Source organism: Salmo salar, chromosome 16, assembly GCF_965601325.2.
Source record: "Salmo salar chromosome 16, fSalSal1, whole genome shotgun sequence".
NCBI classification, from domain to species: Eukaryota; Metazoa; Chordata; class Actinopteri; order Salmoniformes; family Salmonidae; genus Salmo; species Salmo salar.
The window spans coordinates 43,065,343-43,086,529 of record NC_138306.1 but is presented as its reverse complement, the minus strand read 5'-3'; the positions used below and the strand labels follow the sequence as shown (position 1 = coordinate 43,086,529).

The 21,187-nt window shown below is 42.4% G+C and overlaps 1 protein-coding gene across 2 annotated transcripts in view; it reads right to left on the bottom strand.

The window, feature by feature from the left end:
- LOC106573859 (ankyrin repeat domain-containing protein 13C) overlaps positions 1-21,187 on the bottom strand; it is a 59,615-nt gene that overhangs the window by 17,041 nt on the left and 21,387 nt on the right. For both annotated transcript variants that reach the window (XM_045697263.2, XM_014149268.3), the window contains 2 exons: positions 2,927-3,012; positions 1,179-1,224 (listed from right to left, as the gene is read on the bottom strand). In XM_045697263.2, the coding sequence (XP_045553219.1) occupies positions 1,179-1,224; positions 2,927-3,012 (132 nt within the window). The remainder of the gene's footprint in view (positions 1-1,178; positions 1,225-2,926; positions 3,013-21,187) is intronic.

Below are 21,187 nucleotides of genomic sequence, written 5' to 3'. Positions count from 1 at the left end.
TCCTGAACAGTGATGCATTCTTTGGATTTCAGCCCTTGCCACACAGGGGCACTCGGCTCCATCCCCTGTCAAATTCTACCAACTCACACAATCAGCATCCCTTTCTTTACTGTTGTGAACAGTCACACAATCTTTACAAGCAGGTCAATATTTAACATGGACATGTGAACACACTCTTGACTTACACTGGACATTCAGCTAAAGTAATCTGGGACATTTGTAACATTATTTTCTCTATAATGTATTCCAAGAAACAATAGGCATTACGTGAATAATGCATCTAAAAATAAGATTAATTGATTCTCTCTCTCGCGCTCGACCTTTGAATGCTTGGCTATGAAAAGCCAACTGGCATTTACTCCTAAGGTGCTGACCTTTTGCACCCTCTATAACCCCTGTGATTATTATTTGACCCTGCTGGTAATTTATGAACGTTTTAACATTTTGAAGAACGATATGGCATTCATGACAATGTTATAATCGCTACCCAGCACAGCCAGAAGAGGACTGGCCACCGCTTGGAGCCCGGTTCCTCTCTAGGTTTCTAGACATTGTGTTTTTCCTAGACATTGTGTTTTTCCTAGACATATTGTGTTTTTCCTAGACATATTGTGTTTTTCCTAGACATAGTGTTTTTCCTAGACGTGTTTTTCCTAGCCACCGTGCTTCTACATCTGCATTGCTTGCTCTTTGGGGTTTTAGGCTGGATTTCTGTATAAGCACTCTGCTGTAAAAAGGGCTTTATAAAATACATTACATTTGATTGATTGATTGATGTAAAAGTTAATAGGCCTTCGTAATGCTGGTGGTGGGATGTTGTAATGATATATTGCCACCACCAGGGGGAGTGTCTGTCTTTCTGTCAGTGTGGGGAGGGGCGAGCCACTCCCTCCAGAGGATTACCTCAGGCTTGTAAACAATCTCTCAGCACCCCTCTCTTCCCAACCAGCTGGGCCGAGAGCACTCACTGACACCCACATAGCTGGACTCTCTTAGAGATAGCACCACATTAACACAAAAACACACTCTGTTTAACAATGTCAACCATGCTAGTATTTCAACTTTCATCTAAGTAGATGCACTCTGTGTGGTTAAAAAGAAACTGATCAGTTGTAGTGAGTAGGCCTGGTTGTGGGTCATTTGATCATATACTTGTGTGGAATGCATAGCAAACTCACCCCAGCTTTGAAAGTCCCAGTGAAGCTCCAAGTAAAAGTCTCCCAGCTGGAAAGAAACAGAATATCAATTTCATTATCAACCAAAATACACCAGAGTAACAGAGGAAGAGTAGACCTGACAGACATTACCATATCAAAGATAGCCTAGTCGAGCTTCATTTTCTTCAATGAGTTTAGAATCCAATATGTAGTTAAAATGCTCTGAAATGACACAGCTGGCCCACCTAATCTCACGGTACTGACCAGAAATAAAACCTCCCGTGATGTAATATTAATAATAACGCATCACATCTCTGAGAAATATAATCCCCTGGAGTTAAGAGAGAATCTCTCTCTGACATCACAGGAATGATAATATCCTCTCATCTAACACGGGAGAGAACTGCTCTTTCATCCCTTTCTTCCATCGCTCTCTCCTTCTCTTCATCACTCAGGTTCATCCCCTTGGGGAGTCACAACTGATCTGGTAGTGGCTTATGCCCAGGGCACCAGATGTTTATGCCCACAGAGTACCCTCGACAACATCATGCCAGCCACAGTGCTGCAAGGCTCCCCAAAGCCCAGACTATCAACTGTGTGTGTGTGTGTGTGTGTGTGTGTGTGTGTGTGTGTGTGTGTGTGTGTGTGTGTGTGTGTGTGTGTGTGTGTGTGTGTGTGTGTGTGTGTGTGTGTGTGTGTGTGGAGAGGAGAATCTGCCTCCCCCTGTGTCGTTAGAATGTTTGTGAGAATGTCACCTTTCATGCAGGTTGACCCATGCAGGTTGGCCCATGTTGCTGTCTGTCTGCATAATCCCTGAGCGTAGGCGGCTAGGGAGAGGGCATATTCACTGCATGTAGAGGGTTGTTCTCTGGGGGTGCTTTGTTGTGATGACAGTAGTTAGTGTGTGACTGATAGCGCCTAGGTCTGTGTGTGTGTCCAGCGGAGTGGCATTTCTGACTAGGAGGAGCGAGTACAGATCCTGCCCCGCAGCACAATGGATCATGCTTCATTTCAGAAGAGGAGAAAGATGGGGAGGGTAGAGGAGGGGAGAGGAAGGGAGCAGAGGATACAGGCTAGAGACAAGATGGGGATACAAGATATACAGAGGTAGGATCTTAATTTAAGACAGTTTGCTATATCAGGGAAATAATCCTGCAGCAACAGGAAATATAAATTATTATGCAGACATTTTTGTAGGGGTAGTTGTTAAGTGGAAATTACAGACTTCAGAAGCCTTTTTACACCTCAAATACACTACAAGGGATCAGGGATATTAAATAACTGTCAACGGTGGGTGTAGCTGGTGCATGGAGGTCAGGCGCACGAGAGCAGAGATGAGTGGACAAAGCACTTTACTTAGGCAATCATAATAACAGAACGCAATCGCGTCACAAAAACAAATGCCCAAAGAACAAGTGAGGCAGCACAAAGTACAACAAACAAAGTACAAAGCACCGGCTGCCACAAAGCACGGGTATAAAACAAAACCCGGCGCAAACCAGCCTGAAGCGTGCCAACCTGACAAATAAACAATACCCCACACAGACATGGAGGAAACAGAGTACACATAGTAATTAGTAGGAGATGAAAACCAGGTGTGCAGGAAAACAAGACAAAACAAATGGAAAATGAAAGGTGGATCGGCGATGGTTAGAAGACCAGTGACGTCGACCGCTGAACGCCGCCCGAACAAGAAGAGGAACCGACTTCGGCGGAAGTCGTGACAATAACAACGGGGGAAAGAGAGAGAGAGAGACTCAGCGCCGTACCTCTTTGAGGGCGTTCAGTAGCTTTGGCCTCTTGTCCGCCACACTTTCTCTGGATTGCTGTTTCAGCTTCCTTAGCAGCGCTGTGACTGACAGAGAGAAGAACAGAGAGAGCAAGGGGTGAGACCACAACTACATACGGCAATAACAATCATCATTACTGGAATCTCTAGGTATTGGTCTTCAAGAGGAAGTATCCCATCAACTGCATTGCACATTGCTATATAGAGGATCACATTTCACCATGCAAATTGCATTGAACTTGACCCCAATCTATACTGTATGCTTTTAAAAGCTTAGTTGCGATGACTGAATCATTTGGCGTCTGGGTAGCTAAGCATCACATCATTCAAAACTTGATCACACAGTACAGCATTGTACAGTATTAAAGCACATGACACTGTCAATGAATTTCAATAATGGGAGAAACACACCTACTGACTGCTAATTCCAGTCCCTGATATACACTATGCTGACTTCCCAGAGTGAAACGGCATAACAGGACTTTACAACCCCCACCCACTACACTGCCGGTAGGGATCACATATATTCCAGGAAGTTCAAAGAGGGAAATGAGATGAACAATAAAGTGGACCATTAATGAGATACCTCTGTTAGCTCTTTAATGACCCGAGGGAGGACAAACAGAAGAGAGACTTTTAACCATGACAACCCAGCTTAACAAGCTTTCAGCCTAATTCCTCTCGTTTTCATACAAATAAGACCGAGCTGAAACAGCCACACCCGACTAACATTTATCTGTGGTTCAAAGAGAGAGGTGGGAACAACAGCTAATTGCAGTTATAGGAGGCGTCAGGGGATTAAACGACGATGTGAGCAATCCACGTATAATATGCTTTTAGAAGAAAAGACAGATTTTATGAAATCAAAACCACAAACCCCACAAAAAAGGAATGGAATCATGACTGTCGCAGACAAACCATATAGTGTTTAATTTGGTCATTTCAAATGCAGGGGCTGAAGTAGGCGTAATCTGTCCATTCAATCACACAGGTTGTTTTCCAAACAAACACACACACAAATCCCACAAGAATAAGCTAACTGTAGGCCTACACATGTATGCTTTATTCTGTGCATCCCAGGAAAATAACCTCTCCCTCAATGTCAACAAAACGAAGGAGTTGATCGTGGAGTTCAGGAAACAACAGAGGAGCACCCCCCTATCCATATTGACGGGGCCGCAGTGGAGAAGATGAAAAACGTGAAGTTCCTCGTCGTACACATCACTGACAATCTGAAATAGTCCACCCACACGGACTGAGGTGAAGAAGGCGCAAAACAGTGCCTCTTCAACTTCAGGAGGCTGAAGAAATTCGGCTTGGCCCCTAAGACCCTCAAACTTCTACAGATGCACCATGGACAGCATCCTGTCGGGCTGTATCACCGCCTGGTACGGCAACTGCACTGTCCGCAACCACAGGGCTCTCCAGAGAATGGAACAATCTGCCTAGCCTCCAGGATATCTACAGCACCTGAGCCACGGCCTGTTCACCCCGCTACCATCCAGAACACGAGGTCAGTACAGGTGCATCAAAGCTGGGACTGAGAGACTGAAAAACAGCTTCTATCTCAAGGCCATCAGACTGTTAAATAGTCACCACAAGCTGGCCTTCACCCAGTACCCTGCCCTGAACTTTAGTCACTGACACTTGCCAACACCTTTTTGGTTACTACATGATTCCATGTGTTATTTCATAGTTTTGATGTCTTCACTATTATTCTACAATGTAGAAAATGGTACAAATAAAGTAAAACCCTTGAATGAGTAGATGTGTACAAACTTTTGACTGATATTGTGTGTGTAAATACCCCTTGACTTTTTTTCAAATTTTGTTAAGTTACAGCCTTATTATAAATATACACACAATACCCCATAATGACAAAGCAAAAACAGCTTAATTTTTTTGTGCCAATTTATAATAAAAAAAAAAATGGAAATTCACATTTACATAAGTATTCAGACCCTTTACTCAGTACTTTGTGGAAGCACCTTTGGCAGCTATTACAGCCTTGAGTCTTCTTCGGTATGACGCTACAAGCTTGGCACACCTGTATTTGGGTAGTTTTTCCCATTCTTCTTTGGAGATCCTCTCAAGCTTTGTCAGGTTCGATGGGGAGCATTGCCGCACAGCTATTTTCAGGTGGAAAACAACCCCACAGCATGATGCTGCCATCACCATGCTTCACAGTAGGAATGATCCAAGGTTTCCTCCAGACGTGACGCTTGGCATTCAGGCCAAAGACTCCAAACGGGCTGTCAAGTGCCTTTTACTGAGGAGTGGCTTCTGTCTGGCCACTCTACCATAAAGGCCTGATTGGTGGAGTGTTGTAGAGATGTTTGTCCTTCTGGAAGGTTCTCCCATCTCCACAGAGGAACTCTAGAGCACTGTCAGAGTGACCATCGGGTTCTTGGTCACCTCCCTGACCAAGACCCTTCTCCCCCGATTGCTCAGTTTGGCTGGGCGGCCAGCTCTAGGAAGAGTCTTGGTAGTTCAAAACTTCTTCCATTTAAGAATGATGGAGGCCACTGTGTTCTTGGGGACCTTCAATGCTGCAGAAATATTTTGGTACCCTTCCCCAGATCTGTGCCTCGACACAATCCTGTCTCGGAGCTCTACGGACAATTTCTTCAACCTCATGGATTGGTTTTTGCTCTGACATGTACTGTCAACTGTTGGACCTTATATAGACAGGTGTGTGCCTTTCTATAACATGTCCAATCAATTGAATTTACCACAGGTGGACTCCAATCAAGTTGTAGAAACATCTCAAGGATGATCAATGGAAACAGAATGCACCTGAGCCCAATTTCAAGTATTATGGCAAAGTGACTGAATACTGATGTAAATGTGATAAAGTGTTTCTAAAAACCTGTTTTTGCTTATGGGGTATTGTGTTCAGATTGCCGAGGATTTCTATTTATTTAATACATTTTAGAATAAAATGTGGGAAAAGTCAAGGGTTCTGAATTCTTTCCGAAGGCACTGTATCTACACATATATGATGGGATGTGTAGACAATAATGTACATATTTTTAGACTCCGGACTGACACGGCTCGTCCTAATATTTCTATATTTCTTAATTCCGTTCTCTTATTTTTAGATGTGTGCATTTAGATATTACTGTACTGTTGGAGCTAGAAACACAAGCATTTCGCTATATCCGCAATAATATCTGCTAGACCCAAAGAGGAAACCAAAGGAAGCGGAGGCATTGGTGCTGCTAATGAAACTAGGCCACGGGGGCCAAGCTCAGTGGCCAAACACACACACTCGCGCTGGGCTATGTTTTGGTGTTCTGGGGGCCAGGCATCTCTCTGTTTTTCTCAGGCCTGGCTGCCTAATGAGAGGCGACAGGCTCCGGATGGGCGAGCCTCCTGATCCTCACCGCCCCTCGGTGGGAGAGACCAGAGAGGGGAGAGGAGGGAGGAATAACTCACCATCTGCCCACAGACCACCCAGCATAAATGGGCCGAGCTGACACGGACCTCAACACTGGACCACCTCTCTATAATTAGGCCAAGGCCTATTCACCCTCACACAGACCAAATCATGGCTATAGAAGCAATAGAATAGCGCCATTTCCTGTCTGAAAGGGGTCTGGAGTGTTAATAATAAATCCTAATAGATAATGTATTATTAATGCTAAAGAATCCACCACATAACCAAGACCTGAAATAATATTGTTTATCCAACACGCCTCCACCAGTGAAAAATGAACCATACCTGTCAGCCAGCTTTCGAGTAGCAGGGAGAGGACAGCAAATATTGACCCAGTGTAAGCACTAGGCAGCGCTAGGTAGCACTAGGCTTCACGGCAGGCAAAATACCTATTCATTATTGGCGGCACAACAGAACAGGCTAAGCTAGCAGTCAGTCATAGACAGAGCAGGGCAGGGTGCTCCAGTTTTCCAGTTCTCCTGCCACATCAGAGGCTACAGGACAAATCACTTCCAACTCCATTGGGCTTTGATGGCAGAATTCCCCTGCCATTCTCAGGACAGTAAAAGCCCCATATGATAAGCCAACATAGCGCCAAACCCAGGGGACCAGAGCCTGCTTTTGAACTATTTCATAGGCTGCTGCATTGTGATTGATGTGAGCACTTAGGGCTAGATGTCAGCCATCTTAATGAGAATAATAAACTAATGACTTTCATGTGATTATAATGAGAGAGAAATAAAAAGCATGATTGTTTTTTACATGATTGTAAAAGATGGGGAGGGCAGTCACTACAAAGGATATGTAATTCAATATTCCATCATGTGAAGTGAGATCAACAGAACAGAAACAGTAGAATAGCTAGCTAGTATCCATTTCCTAGGCTTTTGTGTCTCCTGATGGATGGTGGACAACTGTCCATCCATCTATCTCATGCAGATCTAGAAAGAGACACCTATTAACACCATTAGGCAGAATGTTTTCATTTAGTTAGCATATCGTGACTGAGGCGTTAACCATCTTCAAATCAAACTTTATTTGTCACATGCGCCGAATACAAGTGTAGACCTTACCATGAAATGCTTACTTACAAGCCCTTAACCAACAGTGCAGTTCAAGAAGAGTTAAGAAAATATTTACAAAATAAACTAAAGTAAAAAATTATAAAAAGTTAACAAAATAACAATAATGAGGCTATATACAGGGGGTGCAGGTAATTTGTACATGTAGGTAGGGGTGAAGTGACTACGCATAGATAATAAACAGCGAGTAGCAGCCGTGCACAAAACAAATGGAGGGGGGGGGGGGGGTCTTGTTCAGTAGTCTTGTGGCTTGGGGGTAGATGCTGTTAAGCAGTCTTTCGGTCCTATACTTGGCGCTCCAGTACCGATTGCCGTGCGGTAGCAGAGAAAACAGTCTATGACTTGGGTGAAAAACATTTGGAAACTTCCTGAAATTGAGGAAAACATCACTCCAAATAAGACCTAGAAAAAGATGGTGATGGAGAAGATAAAAGGCCTATCTTCACATCATGAAGCTTCCTTTAGGTTCTCAAATAGGCTACTTTTTGACTGCTCTGCCCTGTACTGTCATGGGGAAAGGTCATTCTGCTCTTTTGTACTCCTAAAGCCAGGGTGTAGTTCACATCTCATCCAAACAGGAAGTTGCTTCAGGCTCAAGTGTGACAACACCTCAGACTAGAGGTCGACCGATTAATCGGAATGGCCGATTAATTAGGGCCGATTGCAGGTTTTCATAACAATCGTAAATCTGTATTTTTGGACGCCGATTTGACCTATGTTTTTTTTAGACCTTTATTTAACTAGGCAAGTCAGTTAAGAACACGTTCTTATTTTCAATGACGGCCTAGGAACGGTGGGTTAACTGCCTTGTTCAGGGGCAGAACGACAGATTTTTACCTTGTCAGCTCAGGGATTCAATCTTGCAACCTTACGGTTAACAAGTCCAACGCTCTAACCACCTGCTTTACATTGCACTCCACGAGGAGCCTGCCTGTTATGCGAATGCAGTAAGAAGCCAAGGTAAGTTGCTAGCTAGCATTAAACTTATCTTATAAAAAACAATCAACCAATCATAATCACTAGATAACTACACATGGTTGATGATATTACTAGTTTATCTAGCCTGTCCTGCGTTGCATATAATCGCTTAGGTACACGTTGCTCCAACCATAAACATCAATGCCTTTCTTAAAATCAATACACAAGTATATATTTTTAAACCTGCATATTTAGTTAATATTGCCTGCTAACATGAATTTCTTTTAACTAGGGAAAATGTGTCACTTCTCTTGCAAACAGAGTCAGGGTACATGCAGCAGTTTGGGCCGCCTGGCTCGTTGCGAACTGTGAAGACTATTTCTTCCTAACAAAGACAGCCGACTTCGCCAAACGGGGGATGATTTAACAAAAGCACATTTGCGAGAAAAAAAATGCACAATCGTTGCACGACTGTACCTAACCATAAACATCAATACCTTTCTTAAAATCAATACACAGAAGTATATATTTTTAAACCTGCATATTTAGCTAAAAGAAATCCAGGTTAGCAGGCGATATTAACCAGGTGAAATTGTGTCATTTTGCATTCATTGCACGCAGTCAGGGTATATGCAACAATTTGGGCCGCCTGGCTCGTTGCGAACTAATTTGCCTGAATTTTACGTAATTGTGACATAACATTGAAGGTTGTGCAATGTAACAAGAATAACGTTTTGTTTTCGAGATGATAGTTTCCGGATTCGACCATATTAATGACCTAAGGCTCGTATTTCTGTGTGTTATTATGTTATAATTAAGTCCATGATTTGATAGAGCAGTCTGACTGAGCGATGGTAGGCAGCAGCAGGCTCGTAAGCATTCATTCAAAATAGCACTTTTGTGCGTTTTCCCAGCAGCCCTTCGCAATGCATTAAGCTGTTTATGACTTCAAGCCTGTCAACTCCAAAGATTAGGCTGGTGTAATCGATGTGAAATGGCTCGCTAGTTAGCCAGGTGCGTGCTAATAGCGTTTCAAATGTCACTCGCTCTGAGACTTGGAGTAGTTGTTTCCCCTTGCTCTACATGGGTAACGCTGCTTCAAGGGTGGCTTTTGTCGATGTGTTCCTGGTTCAAGCCCAGGTAGGAGCGAGGAGAGGGACAGAAGCTATACTGTTACACTGGCAATACTGAAGTGCCTATAAGAACATCCAATAGTCAAAGGTATATGAAATACAAATCGTATAGAGAGAAATAGTCCTATAATTCCTATAATAACTACAACCTAAAACTTCTTACCTGGGAATATTGAAGACTCATGTTAAAAGGAACCACCAGCTTTCATATGTTCTCATGTTCTGAGCAAGGAACTTAAACGTTAGCTTTTTTACATGGCACATATTGCACTTTTACTTTCTTCTCCAACACTTTGTTTTTGCATTATTTAAACCAAATTGAATGTTTCATTATTTATTTGAGACTAAATTGATTTTATTGATGTATTATATTAAGTTAAAATAAGTGTTCATTCAGTATTGTTGTAATTGTCATTATTACAAATAAATAGAAATCGGCGGATTAATCGGTATCGGCTTTTTTTGGTCCTCCAATAATCGGTATCGGCGTTGAAAAATCATAATCGGGCAACCTCTACCTCAGACCCCTATATGGAAAAGTTGTTCCCTGCCTTATAAAAACTAGAGGAAAGAAACAGTGATATGCTTTTAGTGAGCACATAAATTTGACACACAGTTGTGTGAAAAAAACACATGTGGACAAGTATAAAGGGAGAAAACACATAACTATGTTCCTGCTGTAAAACTTACTAATTTGCTAAATCTGTTACCTGCCATCTGTGGTGAACAAAGCGTTGATCAACTTTTGGTTGTGAAACAACCGGCTAACAATTTATTCACTTCTGTTTTGGATATAAAGTGCTTTCAGAAAGTATTCACACTCCTTGACTTTTTTACACATTTTGTTGTGTTATAGCCTGAATTTGGAATGGTTTAAATTGAGATTTTGTGTCCCTGGCCAACACACAATAGCCCATAATGTCAAAGTGGAATTCTGTTTTTAGAAATGTTTACAAATTAGCGGCCCAACTTTCACTGGGGATATGACCCCACCACATTCTGAAATTGCATTTTTGTCCCCCCCCCCAGTTTCAACATTGTACTGTGATACATTAAGGGTGTGCTTTAGGACCATGCGGACGCTTTAGGGTGGTCAGGTAGGCTGTTTGGCGGTCTCACCCGATGAAGGCAAAGCTTCTGAAAGGCTGGCTTATAGGAGAGATAAACAGAGGCAGGTGCTGTCTGTGTGTGTTGGGCATTTTCTCTGAGTTGTAAAAGCAAGCAGTGCAGAAATTGGCTACTCTTTATTTGACTGATGCAAGGTAACTGCTGTTTAACTTAACAGGAAGTAGCTAATGTTTCATCCCCTCTCGACTGAAGTTCTGTCTGAAGTGAATGATTTTGCTACAGTAGCTACCACAAACAGTTCAGCGAAAGCCTCTAGCTATTTCAGTATGTGTCAGGTAGCCGTATCTAACAGCTGTTGTGTGTATGGAAATATTTTGTAGCCTTTGTTTTGTCCTGCTTCAACAGAAGTAAATTAACTTGGCTAGTTTTCGCCAGTTGATGTAGCTACCATTAGAGCTATACAAAAGTTGGCTAACGTTAGCTAGCTCACTAACTTAAGCCTCAATCACATTAGACCTGAATCAAATGATGAAACCAGTGGCCAAACGAATGAAGACCAATATTTATGTTTTTGACAGCGCAATGTGAGTTTTTTATTACAGTCAATATAGCAAAGTAACGTTATTGATCTGTCAGTTTCCCTAGCTAATTCCCTACTTTTCACACCGACACGGCTTAAACACCTCTACAGGCTTCAATGTCATGGTGCACAGTCAGTACACAACACTATGCTCATGATGTCTTAGAAGCATCAGATGGTGACAGGAGTCCCAGCAGGGTTAGACAGCCAGGGAAGACCAGTGATTTTTGCAGTATATTATAACAATCAGTGAATTAATACAAAGTTCCATCTTGAGTTAATGGTAGGCCTACAGTAGCTACATGACTGCAGCTTAAAGTTACAGTCTGGGATCTGGGAATAATGGTAACTTCAATTATTGAACCATTATATTATCCAAGAATAGAATCAATGTATACATGTACACCACGGTAATTCTTTGTCATGCTTTATAGCAGGATCAGATGGTGACAGGGGTCTCAGCAGGGTCAGGCAACCAGGGAAGACCAGTCTGTGGCGTCACTGAGGTGAACTTTTGCAGATGCAACACTTTATTCTCTCTGTGCAGCAAACACTGGACTAGCCAGAAGCTTCAAAGATTGAAACTATTTTAATGAAGTCTGACAAACCTCTAAAGTTTATTTCCACATTGTATCAAGGGTTGATGGAGGCTTTTCCTGATGACACAAAACATGTACAGCTAAAATGTAAGGAAGACCTGGGAGACACTATTGATGATGATGAATAGATACATACAGTGCATTCGAAAAGTATTCAGACCCCTTCCCTTTTTCCACATTTTGTTACATTACAGCCTTATTCTAAAATGGATTAAATATTTTTTCCCCCTTCAATCTACACACAATACCCCACAATGACAAAGCGAAAACAGGTTTTTAGAATGTTTAGCAAATTTCATGCACTCAGAAATGTAATTCCTCTGCTGGAGGTGTAAAACACAAGAGGACATATTTGCATATGTTATGCTCTTGTGAAGGCTGGCTGAATTCTGGCAAAGAGTATGTTCTTTTAACTCAGCAGGTCTACAGATTCTCCCTTCTCCTTGTTTACTTGGAAATGTTGATACTTATCAGATAAAATTGTGTACCGTAGCATTTATAGCAACTAAGAAATGCATTGCCATTAATTGGATGGTTGGTTATCCTCCCACAATGTCACAATGAATGTCAAGTTATGCATCACTAGATTTGATTTAGTACAAGATTAAGGGTATACTTTGCAACTTTCACAAGGTATGGATGCCTTCTATGGAATACTGTACGACAAAAATAGTCTGTATTGAAAACATGCCCAAGTCAGGGGAGCTACATATTTAGGCAATACCTAGCTGCTGGGCTGCTCAGTCCTGGCCCTGGGGGTCTGCCGTACTGTTGGTTGTCACTCTGGCCTTGCCCTAACACCTGAAACCAATAATGAATGTTTCACTAAGATCCTAAAGCTGAGTGGGATGTGTTGGGGTGCTGCAGGGTGGTGAACGCCTAGGGGAAGGATGGGGCGATCCAGCTATATTGTGTGCAAGTAAAAAGAGCACTACAGTACTTTTAGGCATATATGAATTACAGTGCCCTCTGTACATTTTTGGGACAGTGAAGCATTTTTTCTTTTCAAAGTTTGAAATCAAACAATGACTATGAAGTTAAAGTACAGGTGGTCAGCTATAATTTGAGGTTATTTACATCCATATCGGGTGAACCGTTTAGAAATTACAGCACTTTCTGTACATAGTCCCGTCCCCCCCAATTTAGGGAGGAAGGAAGTCTGTACAGAATAGGGTTGTTTGAGGCAATTCCAACACAACACATCACTGAGTGCCACGCATGGTGGTGGCTGCATCATGTTATGACATTGAATGTTTCTGAAAATCTATGGCTTGAAAATCTATGGCAACACTTGAAAATGGCTGTTTAGTAATGACCAATTTAAGAGAGCTTGAAGACTTTGAAAAATAATAAATGTGCAAATATTGTACAATCCAGGTGTGCAAAGCTCTTAGAGAGAGACTTACCCAGAAAAACTCAGCTGTAATCGCTGCTGAAGGTGATACTAACATGTATTGACTCAGGAGTGTGAATACTTGTATAAATTAATATTTCTGTATTGAATTTTCAATACATTTGCAAAAATGTCACTGTCATTATGGGGTATTGTGTGTAGATGGGTGAGATTTTTTTTATTTAATCCATTTTGAATTCAGGTTGTAACACAACAAAATGTGGAATAAGTCAAGGGGTATGAATACTTTCTGATGGCACTGCAAGTCTTTGCCTGACTCAAACTTTATTATTTTGCTGCTCCATCCCCAGCTAGTAACTTTGGTTCCTTGGAAGTTGTGGGAACGTACATTTTTGGATTCCCATCAGTTCTGGGAATCAATCCATATGTTTTTTGACCGGTAAAAAGGAAAACATTTTAAAATGTTCTGAGAAAATGTAGCCTAGTCTGTAAACGTACATTTTTAGATTGCAGGGAGGTTTTGAGAATGTTTTACTATGGTTCTCTGAAAGTTTTCCTAGGAGGTTTTATTAACGTTCTGAGAATGGAAATTACAGGTTAAGGTAATTAAATAACGTTCTGAGAACATGTTTCAATAAGACTTAATAACACCGGGTCTCCCAAGTGGCTCATTAGTCTTAGGCACTACATCGGAGTGCTAGCTGTGCCACTAGAGATTCTGGGTTCGAGTCCAGGCTCTGTCGCGGCCGGCCACGACCGGGAGACCGATGGGGCGGCGCACAATTGGCCCAGCGTCGTCCGGGTTAGGTCGGCAGGGATGTCCTTGTCCCATCGCGCACTAGTGACTCCTGCCTGGCGCAGTGCATGCTGACACGGTCGCCAGGTGCATGGTGTTTCCTTGGTGCGGCTGGCATCAGGGTTAAGTGGGCATTGTGTCAAGAAGCAGTGCGGCTTGGTTGGGTTGTGTTTCGGAGGACGCACGGCTCTCGGCCTTCGCCTCTCCCGAGTCCGTACGGGAGTTGCAGCGATGAGACAAGACTGTAACTACCAATTGGATAACACGAAATTGGGGAGAAAAGAGGAAAAAGAGGAAAAAGTTTTTTTTTAAAGAGTTAATAACACTTAGTTTGGGTTAACTGTTCTGAACTCCAAGCACAGATAGGACACTTGAAAACAAACATATATTTTTTATTGTGAGATTCAAACCTACGATCTTCTGCTCTCAATCCATGGAATTAGTCTACAGCGCCACAAGGATGGAGCTAGCATGCCATGTTTTTTTAAAACTCATACTAAGCTTTTAATTTGTGTCTATTCAAACAGACCCCATTTCAAAGGAAACTAGCACTCATTAAGATCAGGTGTGGCCAATAAGTGGGCGCGGCCAATACACTACTGAACACACTTAACAAGATAGAGGGTAGAGAATTTTGTTAATGCCGAGAACGGAATGTATATGTTTTAAAATAACATTCTTAGAATGTTCTTTGAACATTAGTGTTTTCTTGTGGTTTTTATGGTAAGTTTTCTTAATGTGAACATGACTTGAACATGAACCATGAGGAAACATGCAGAAAACGTTTTGCTGAAGTACTGAAATTCTCACCTAAGAAACATGATTCTCAGAACGTTATGTGCTAGCTGGGTCGTTCGCTACATACTTTAGTCTGAGACTGCCATCATTGAAGTCATTTGTGTTGATGTCAAAATGTGGGGTGTTGTACAAAAAGTAAATCAGAGATTGGATCATCTCTAACCAATCAGAGTAGCAAAGCCAAGGGCATATTTTTTGGGGTGGGGGGACTCTTGCCCAACCCAATTGGTTTCTGGTACCAATCAGAATGGTTAGAATGTTTTTCCATTCCAGAAATCATCGTGGTACTAAGATCCAGACTCATTGCGGAGGAGAAATTAACATATGTGGGAGTTGCGTAGCGTTTGCCGGGAGAAAGGAGTTTGGGTGGTCAGGCAATATACAGTAAGTCTACCATCTGGCTAAAAACAAATAGATTCAGTACTGGTGTTGTCTTTTTATAAAGGCACTTTGAATACGGGATTTTAGAATCTCTAACAAGACCAGATCACTACTTCCTGGAAAAGTGTGATATCAGCAACTTTCAGTGGCCTCATTCACTCAGATGTTTCCATCCTCACACGGACAGCTCCCACTTCCCTACCAGACCAAGAGAAGTGCTGACCTGCTAATGTATCTAAAACACTGTGCATTGCATTGCTTTTCTAGGCTAGCCATGTTAGCTAGCTTTTACATGTTTATGACACTGAATATGGAAAACTGTTCAGTGCTACTCTCCTGCCTTACTGACAGCCAGGTCATATGACAGGACCAGGCCTATACACCTACTGTAGTCATTTACAAGATTTGCAGGAACTGAGTCAACAGCTAAGAATAAAAATGATTCATTTAGTGAGGGTGGCGTGGCAGTGTGGTAAAAGAGACCCATGATGCCTTGGAACAACACAGTTAGTGAGTCAGAAGGTAGGTGCGTGCATCAACCAACACAGGTCGAAGTGTAGCCGAACATCATAATAATTTAAAAAATAATTTGAAATAATGAGTCCCTCTCTCCTTTAAAACAGTTACCAAGTCCAAATGGATGGTGGGTATCCATAGCCCCTGGAGCTCAAATTTAATTTGTCACATACAGTGCCTTGCAAAAGTATTCACCCCGCTTGGCGTTTTTCCTATTTTGTTGCATTACAACCTGTAATTTAAATGGATTTCATTTGGATGTCATGTAATGGACATACACAAAATAGTCCAAATTGGTGAAGTGAAATGAAAAAAATAACTTGTTTCAAAGAATTCTACAAAATAAAAAACTGAAAAGAAGTGCATGCATATGTATTCACCCACTTTGCTATGAAGCCCCTAAATAAGATCTGGTGCAACCAATTACCTTCAGAAGTCACATAATTAATTAAATATAGTCCACCTGTGTGCAATCTAAGTGTCACATGATCTGTCACATGATCTCAGTATATATATATATATATATATATATATATATATATATATATATATACATACACACACACACACACACACATACATACATACACTGCTCAAAAAAATAAAGGGAACACTTAAACAACACAATGTAACTCCAAGTCAATCACACTTCTGTGAAATCAAACTGTCCACTTAGGAAGCAACACTGATTGACAATACATTTCACATACTGTTGTGCAAATGGAATAGACAACAGGTAGAAATTATAGGCAATTATCAAGACACCCCCAATAAAGGAGTGGTTCTGCAGGTGGGGACCACAGACCACTTCTCAGTTCCTATGCTTCCTGGCTGATGTTTTGGTCACTTTTGAATGCTGGCGGTGCTTTCACTCCAGTGGTAGCATGAGACGGAGTCTACAACCCACACAAGTGGCTCAGGTAGTGCAGCTCATCCAGGATGGCACATCAATGCGAGCTATGGCAAGAAGGTTTGCTGTGTCTGTCAGCGTAGTGTCCAGAGCATGGAGGCGCTACCAGGAGACAGGCCAGTACATCAGGAGACGTGGAGGAGGCCGTAGGAGGGCAACAACCCAGCAGCAGGACCGCTACCTCCGCCTTTGTGCAAGGAGGAGCAGGAGAAGCACTGCCAGAGCCCTGCAAAATGACCTCCAGCAGGCCACAAATGTGCATGTGTCTGCTCAAACGGTCAGAAACAGACTCCATGAGGGTGGTATGAGGGTCCGACGTCCACAGGTGGGGGTTGTGCTTACAGTCCAACACCGTGCAGGACGTTTGGCATTTGCCAGAGAACACCAAGATTGGCAAATTCGCCACTGGCGCCCTGTGCCCTTCACAGATGAAAGCAGGTTCACACTGAGCATGTGACAGACGTGACAGAGTCTGGAGACGCTGTGGAGAACGTTCTGCTGCCTGCAACATCCTCCAGCATGACCGGTTTGGCGGTGGGTCAGTCATGGTGTGGGGTGGCATTTCTTTTGGGGGCCGCACAGCCCTCCATGTGCTCGCCAGAGGTAGCCTGACTGCCATTAGGTACCGAGATGAGATCCTCAGACTCCTTGTGAGACCATATGCTGGTGCGGTTGGCCTTGGGTTCCTCCTAATGCAAGACAATGCTAGACCTCATGTGGCTGGAGTGTGTCAGCAGTTCCTGCAAGAGGAAGGCATTGATGCTATGGACTGGCCCGCCTGTTCCCCAGACCTGAATCCAATTGAGCACATCTGGGACATCATGTCTCGCTCCATCCACCAACGCCACGTTGCACCACAGACTGTCCAGGAGTTGGCGGATGCTTTAGTCCAGGTCTGGGAGGAGATCCCTCAGGAGACCACCTCATCAGGAGCATGCCCAGGCATTGTAGGGAAGTCATACAGGCACGTGGAGGCCACACACACTACTGAGCCTCATTTTGACTTGTTTTAAGGACATTACATCAAAGTTGGATCAGCCTATATATATACACACACACACACACACACACACACACACACACACACACACACACACACACACACACACACACACACATATATATATATATATACACACATACACAAGCCTGTTCTGAAAGGCCCCAGAGTCTGCAACACCACTAAGCGGCACCATGAAGACCAAGGGGCTCTCCAAACAGGTCAGGGACAAAGTTGTGGAGAAGTACAGATCAGGGTTGGGTTATAAATAAAATATCCAGAACTTTGAACGTCCCACGGAGCACCATTAAATCCATTACTAAAAAATTGAAAGAATATGGTACCAAACAAACCTGTCAAGAGGGCCGCCCACCAAAACTCACAATCAGGCAAGGAGGGCGTTAATCAGAGAGGCATCAAAGAGACCAAAGATAACCCTGAAGGTGCTGCAAAGCTCCACAGCGTAGATTGAAGCATCTGTCCATAGGACCACTTTAAGCCATACACTCCACAGAGCTGGGCTTTACGGAAGTGGCCAGAAAAAAGCCATTGGTAAAAGAAAAAAAAAGTCATCTGGGAGACTCCCCAAACATATGGAACAAGGTACTCTGGTCAGAAGAGACTAAAATGTAGCTTCTTGGCCATCAAGAGAAACACTACGTCTGGCACAAACCCAACACCTCTCATCACCCCGAGAACACCATCCCCACAGTGAAGCATGGTGGTGGCAGCATCATGCTGTGGGGATGTTTTTCTATCGGCAGGGACTGGGAAACTGGTCAAAATTGAAGGAATGATGGATGGCACTAAATACAGGGAAATTCTTGAGGGAAACCTATTTCAGTCTTCCAGAGATTTGAGACTGGGACGGAGGTTCACCTTCCAGCAGGACAAGTTTATTTTTTCTTTCACCTTTATTTAACCAGGTAGGCCAGTTGAGAACAAGTTCTCATTTACAACTGCAACCTGGCCAAGACCCTGGCAATGACCCTAAGCATACTGCTAAAGCAACACTCGAGTGGTTTAACCTGTTAGGGCTAGGGGGCAGTATTGACACGGCCGGATAAAAAACGTACCCGATTTAATCTGGTTACTACTCCTGCCCAGTAACTAGAATATGCATATAATTATTGGCTTTGGATAGAAAACACCCTAAAGTTTCTAAAACTGTTTGAATGGTGTCTGTGAGTATAACAGAACTCATATGGCAGGCCAAAACCTGAGAAGATTCCATGCAGGAAGTGGCCTGTCTGACAAATTGTGTTTCATCTTGGCTCTTTTTATTGAAGACTGAGGATCTTTGCAATAACGTGACACTTCCTACGGCTCCCATAGGCTCTCAGAGCCCGGGAAAAAGCTGAACGATATCGAGGCAGGCTCTGGCTGAAACACTTTATCGCTTTTGGCAAGTGGCCGATCAGAGTACTATGGGCTTAGGCGCGTGCACGAGTCGACCGAATGCTTTATTTTCTTTCGAGAAAAAATGGCATAAAAATTGATTTTAAACAGAGGTTGACATGCTTCGAAGTACGGTAATGGAATATTTAGATTTTTTTTGTCACGAATTGCGCCATGCTCGTCACCCTTATTTACCCTTTCGGATAGTGTCTTGAACGCACGAACAAAACGCCGCTGTTTGGATATAACTATGGATTATTTTGAATCAAACCAACATTTGTTATTGAAGTAGAAGTCCTGGGAGTGCATTCTGACGAAGACAGCAAAGGTAATAACATTTTCTTATAGTAAATCTGACTTTGCTGAGTGCTAAACTTGCTGGGTGTCTAAATAGCTAGCCCTGTGATGCTGGGCTATCTACTGAGAATATTGCAAAATGTGCTTTCACCGAAAAGCTATTTTAAAATCGGACATATCGAGTGCATAGAGGAGTTCTGTATCTATAATTCTTAAAATAATTGTTGTGCTTTTTGTGAACGTTTATCGTGAGTAATTTAGTAAATTCACCGGCAGTGTTCGGTGGGAATGCTAGTCACATGCTAGTCACATGCTAATGTAAAAAGCTGGTTTTTGATATAAATATGAACTTGATTGAACAAAACATGCATGTATTGTATAACATAATGTCCTAGGGTTGTCATCTGATGAAGATCATCAAAAGTTAGTGCTACATTTAGCTGTGGTTTGGGTTTATGTGACATTATATGCTAGCTTGAAAAATGGGTGTCTGATTATTTATGGCTGGGTACTCTGCTGACATAATCTAATGTTTTGCTTTCGTTGTAAAGCCTTTTTGAAATCGGACAGTGTGGTTAGATTAACGAGAGTCTTGTCTTTAAAATGGTGTAAAATAGTCATATTTCTGAAAAATTGAAGTTTTTGCATTTTTAATTTTTTTGAATAACGCGCCACGGGATTACACTGGCTGTTACGTAGGTGGGACGATTTGGTGCCACCTAGCCCAGAGAGGTTAAGGGGAAACATTTAAATGTCTTGGAATGGCCTAGTTAAAGCCCAGACCTCAATCCAATTGAGAATCTGTGGTATGACTTAAAGATTGCTGTACATCAGCAGTAACCCATCCAACTTGAAGGAGCTGGAGCAGTTTTGCCTTGAAGAATGGGCAAAAATCCCAGTGGCTAGATGTGCCAAGCTTATAGAGACATATCCCAAGAGACTTGCAGCTGTAATTGCTGCAAAAGTGGCTCTACAAAGTATTGACTTTGGAGGGGTGAATAGTTATGCATGCTCAAGTTTTCAGTTGTTTTGTGTTATTTCTTGTTTGTTTCACAAAAGAATATGTTGCATCTTCTAAGTGGTAGGCATGTTGTGTAATTAGAATGATACAACCTCCCCCAAAAAATCGATTTAATTCCAGGTTGTAAGGCAACAAAAAAGAAAAAATCCCAAGGGGGGTGAATACTTTCACAAGGCTGACTCCAATTAGCTTTGGGAGAAGTCATTAGCCTAGGGGTTCACATACTTTTTCCAACCTACACTGTGAATGTTTAAATTTTGTATTCAATATAGACAAGGAAAATACAATAATTTGTGTGTTATTAGTTTAAGCACATTATGTTTGTCTATTGTTGTGACTTAGATGAAGATCAGATCAAATTTGATTACCAATTTATGCAGAAATCCAGGTTATTCCAAAGGGTTCACATACTTTTTCTTGCCACTGTATCTAACAAGTAATATCTAACAATTTCACAACAATACACACAAATCTAAAGGAATGGAATTAAGAATAAATAAATATTTGTGCGAGCAGTGTCAGAGCGGCATAGGCTAAGAATAGGATAGAATGATGCAAAAAAATGTAAACATTATTAAAGTGACTAGTGTTCCATTATTAAAATGGACAATGATTTCAAGTCTATGTATATAGGGCAGCAGCCTCTAATGTGCTAGGGATGGCTATTTAACAGTCTGATGGCCTTGAGATAGAAGCTGTTTCAGTTTCTTGGTCCCAGGTTTGATGCACCTGTACTGACCTTGCCTTCTAGATGATAGCCAGGTGAGCAGGCAGTGGCTCGGGTGGTTGTTGTCCTTGATTATCTTTTTGGCCTTCCTGTGACATCGGGTCTGTATGTGTCCTGGAGAGCAGGTCGTTTTCCCCCGGTGATGTGTTTGGCAAACCGCACCACCCTCTGGAGAGCCCTGCAGCCCAACAGGATGCTCTCAATTGTGCATCTGTAAAAGTTTT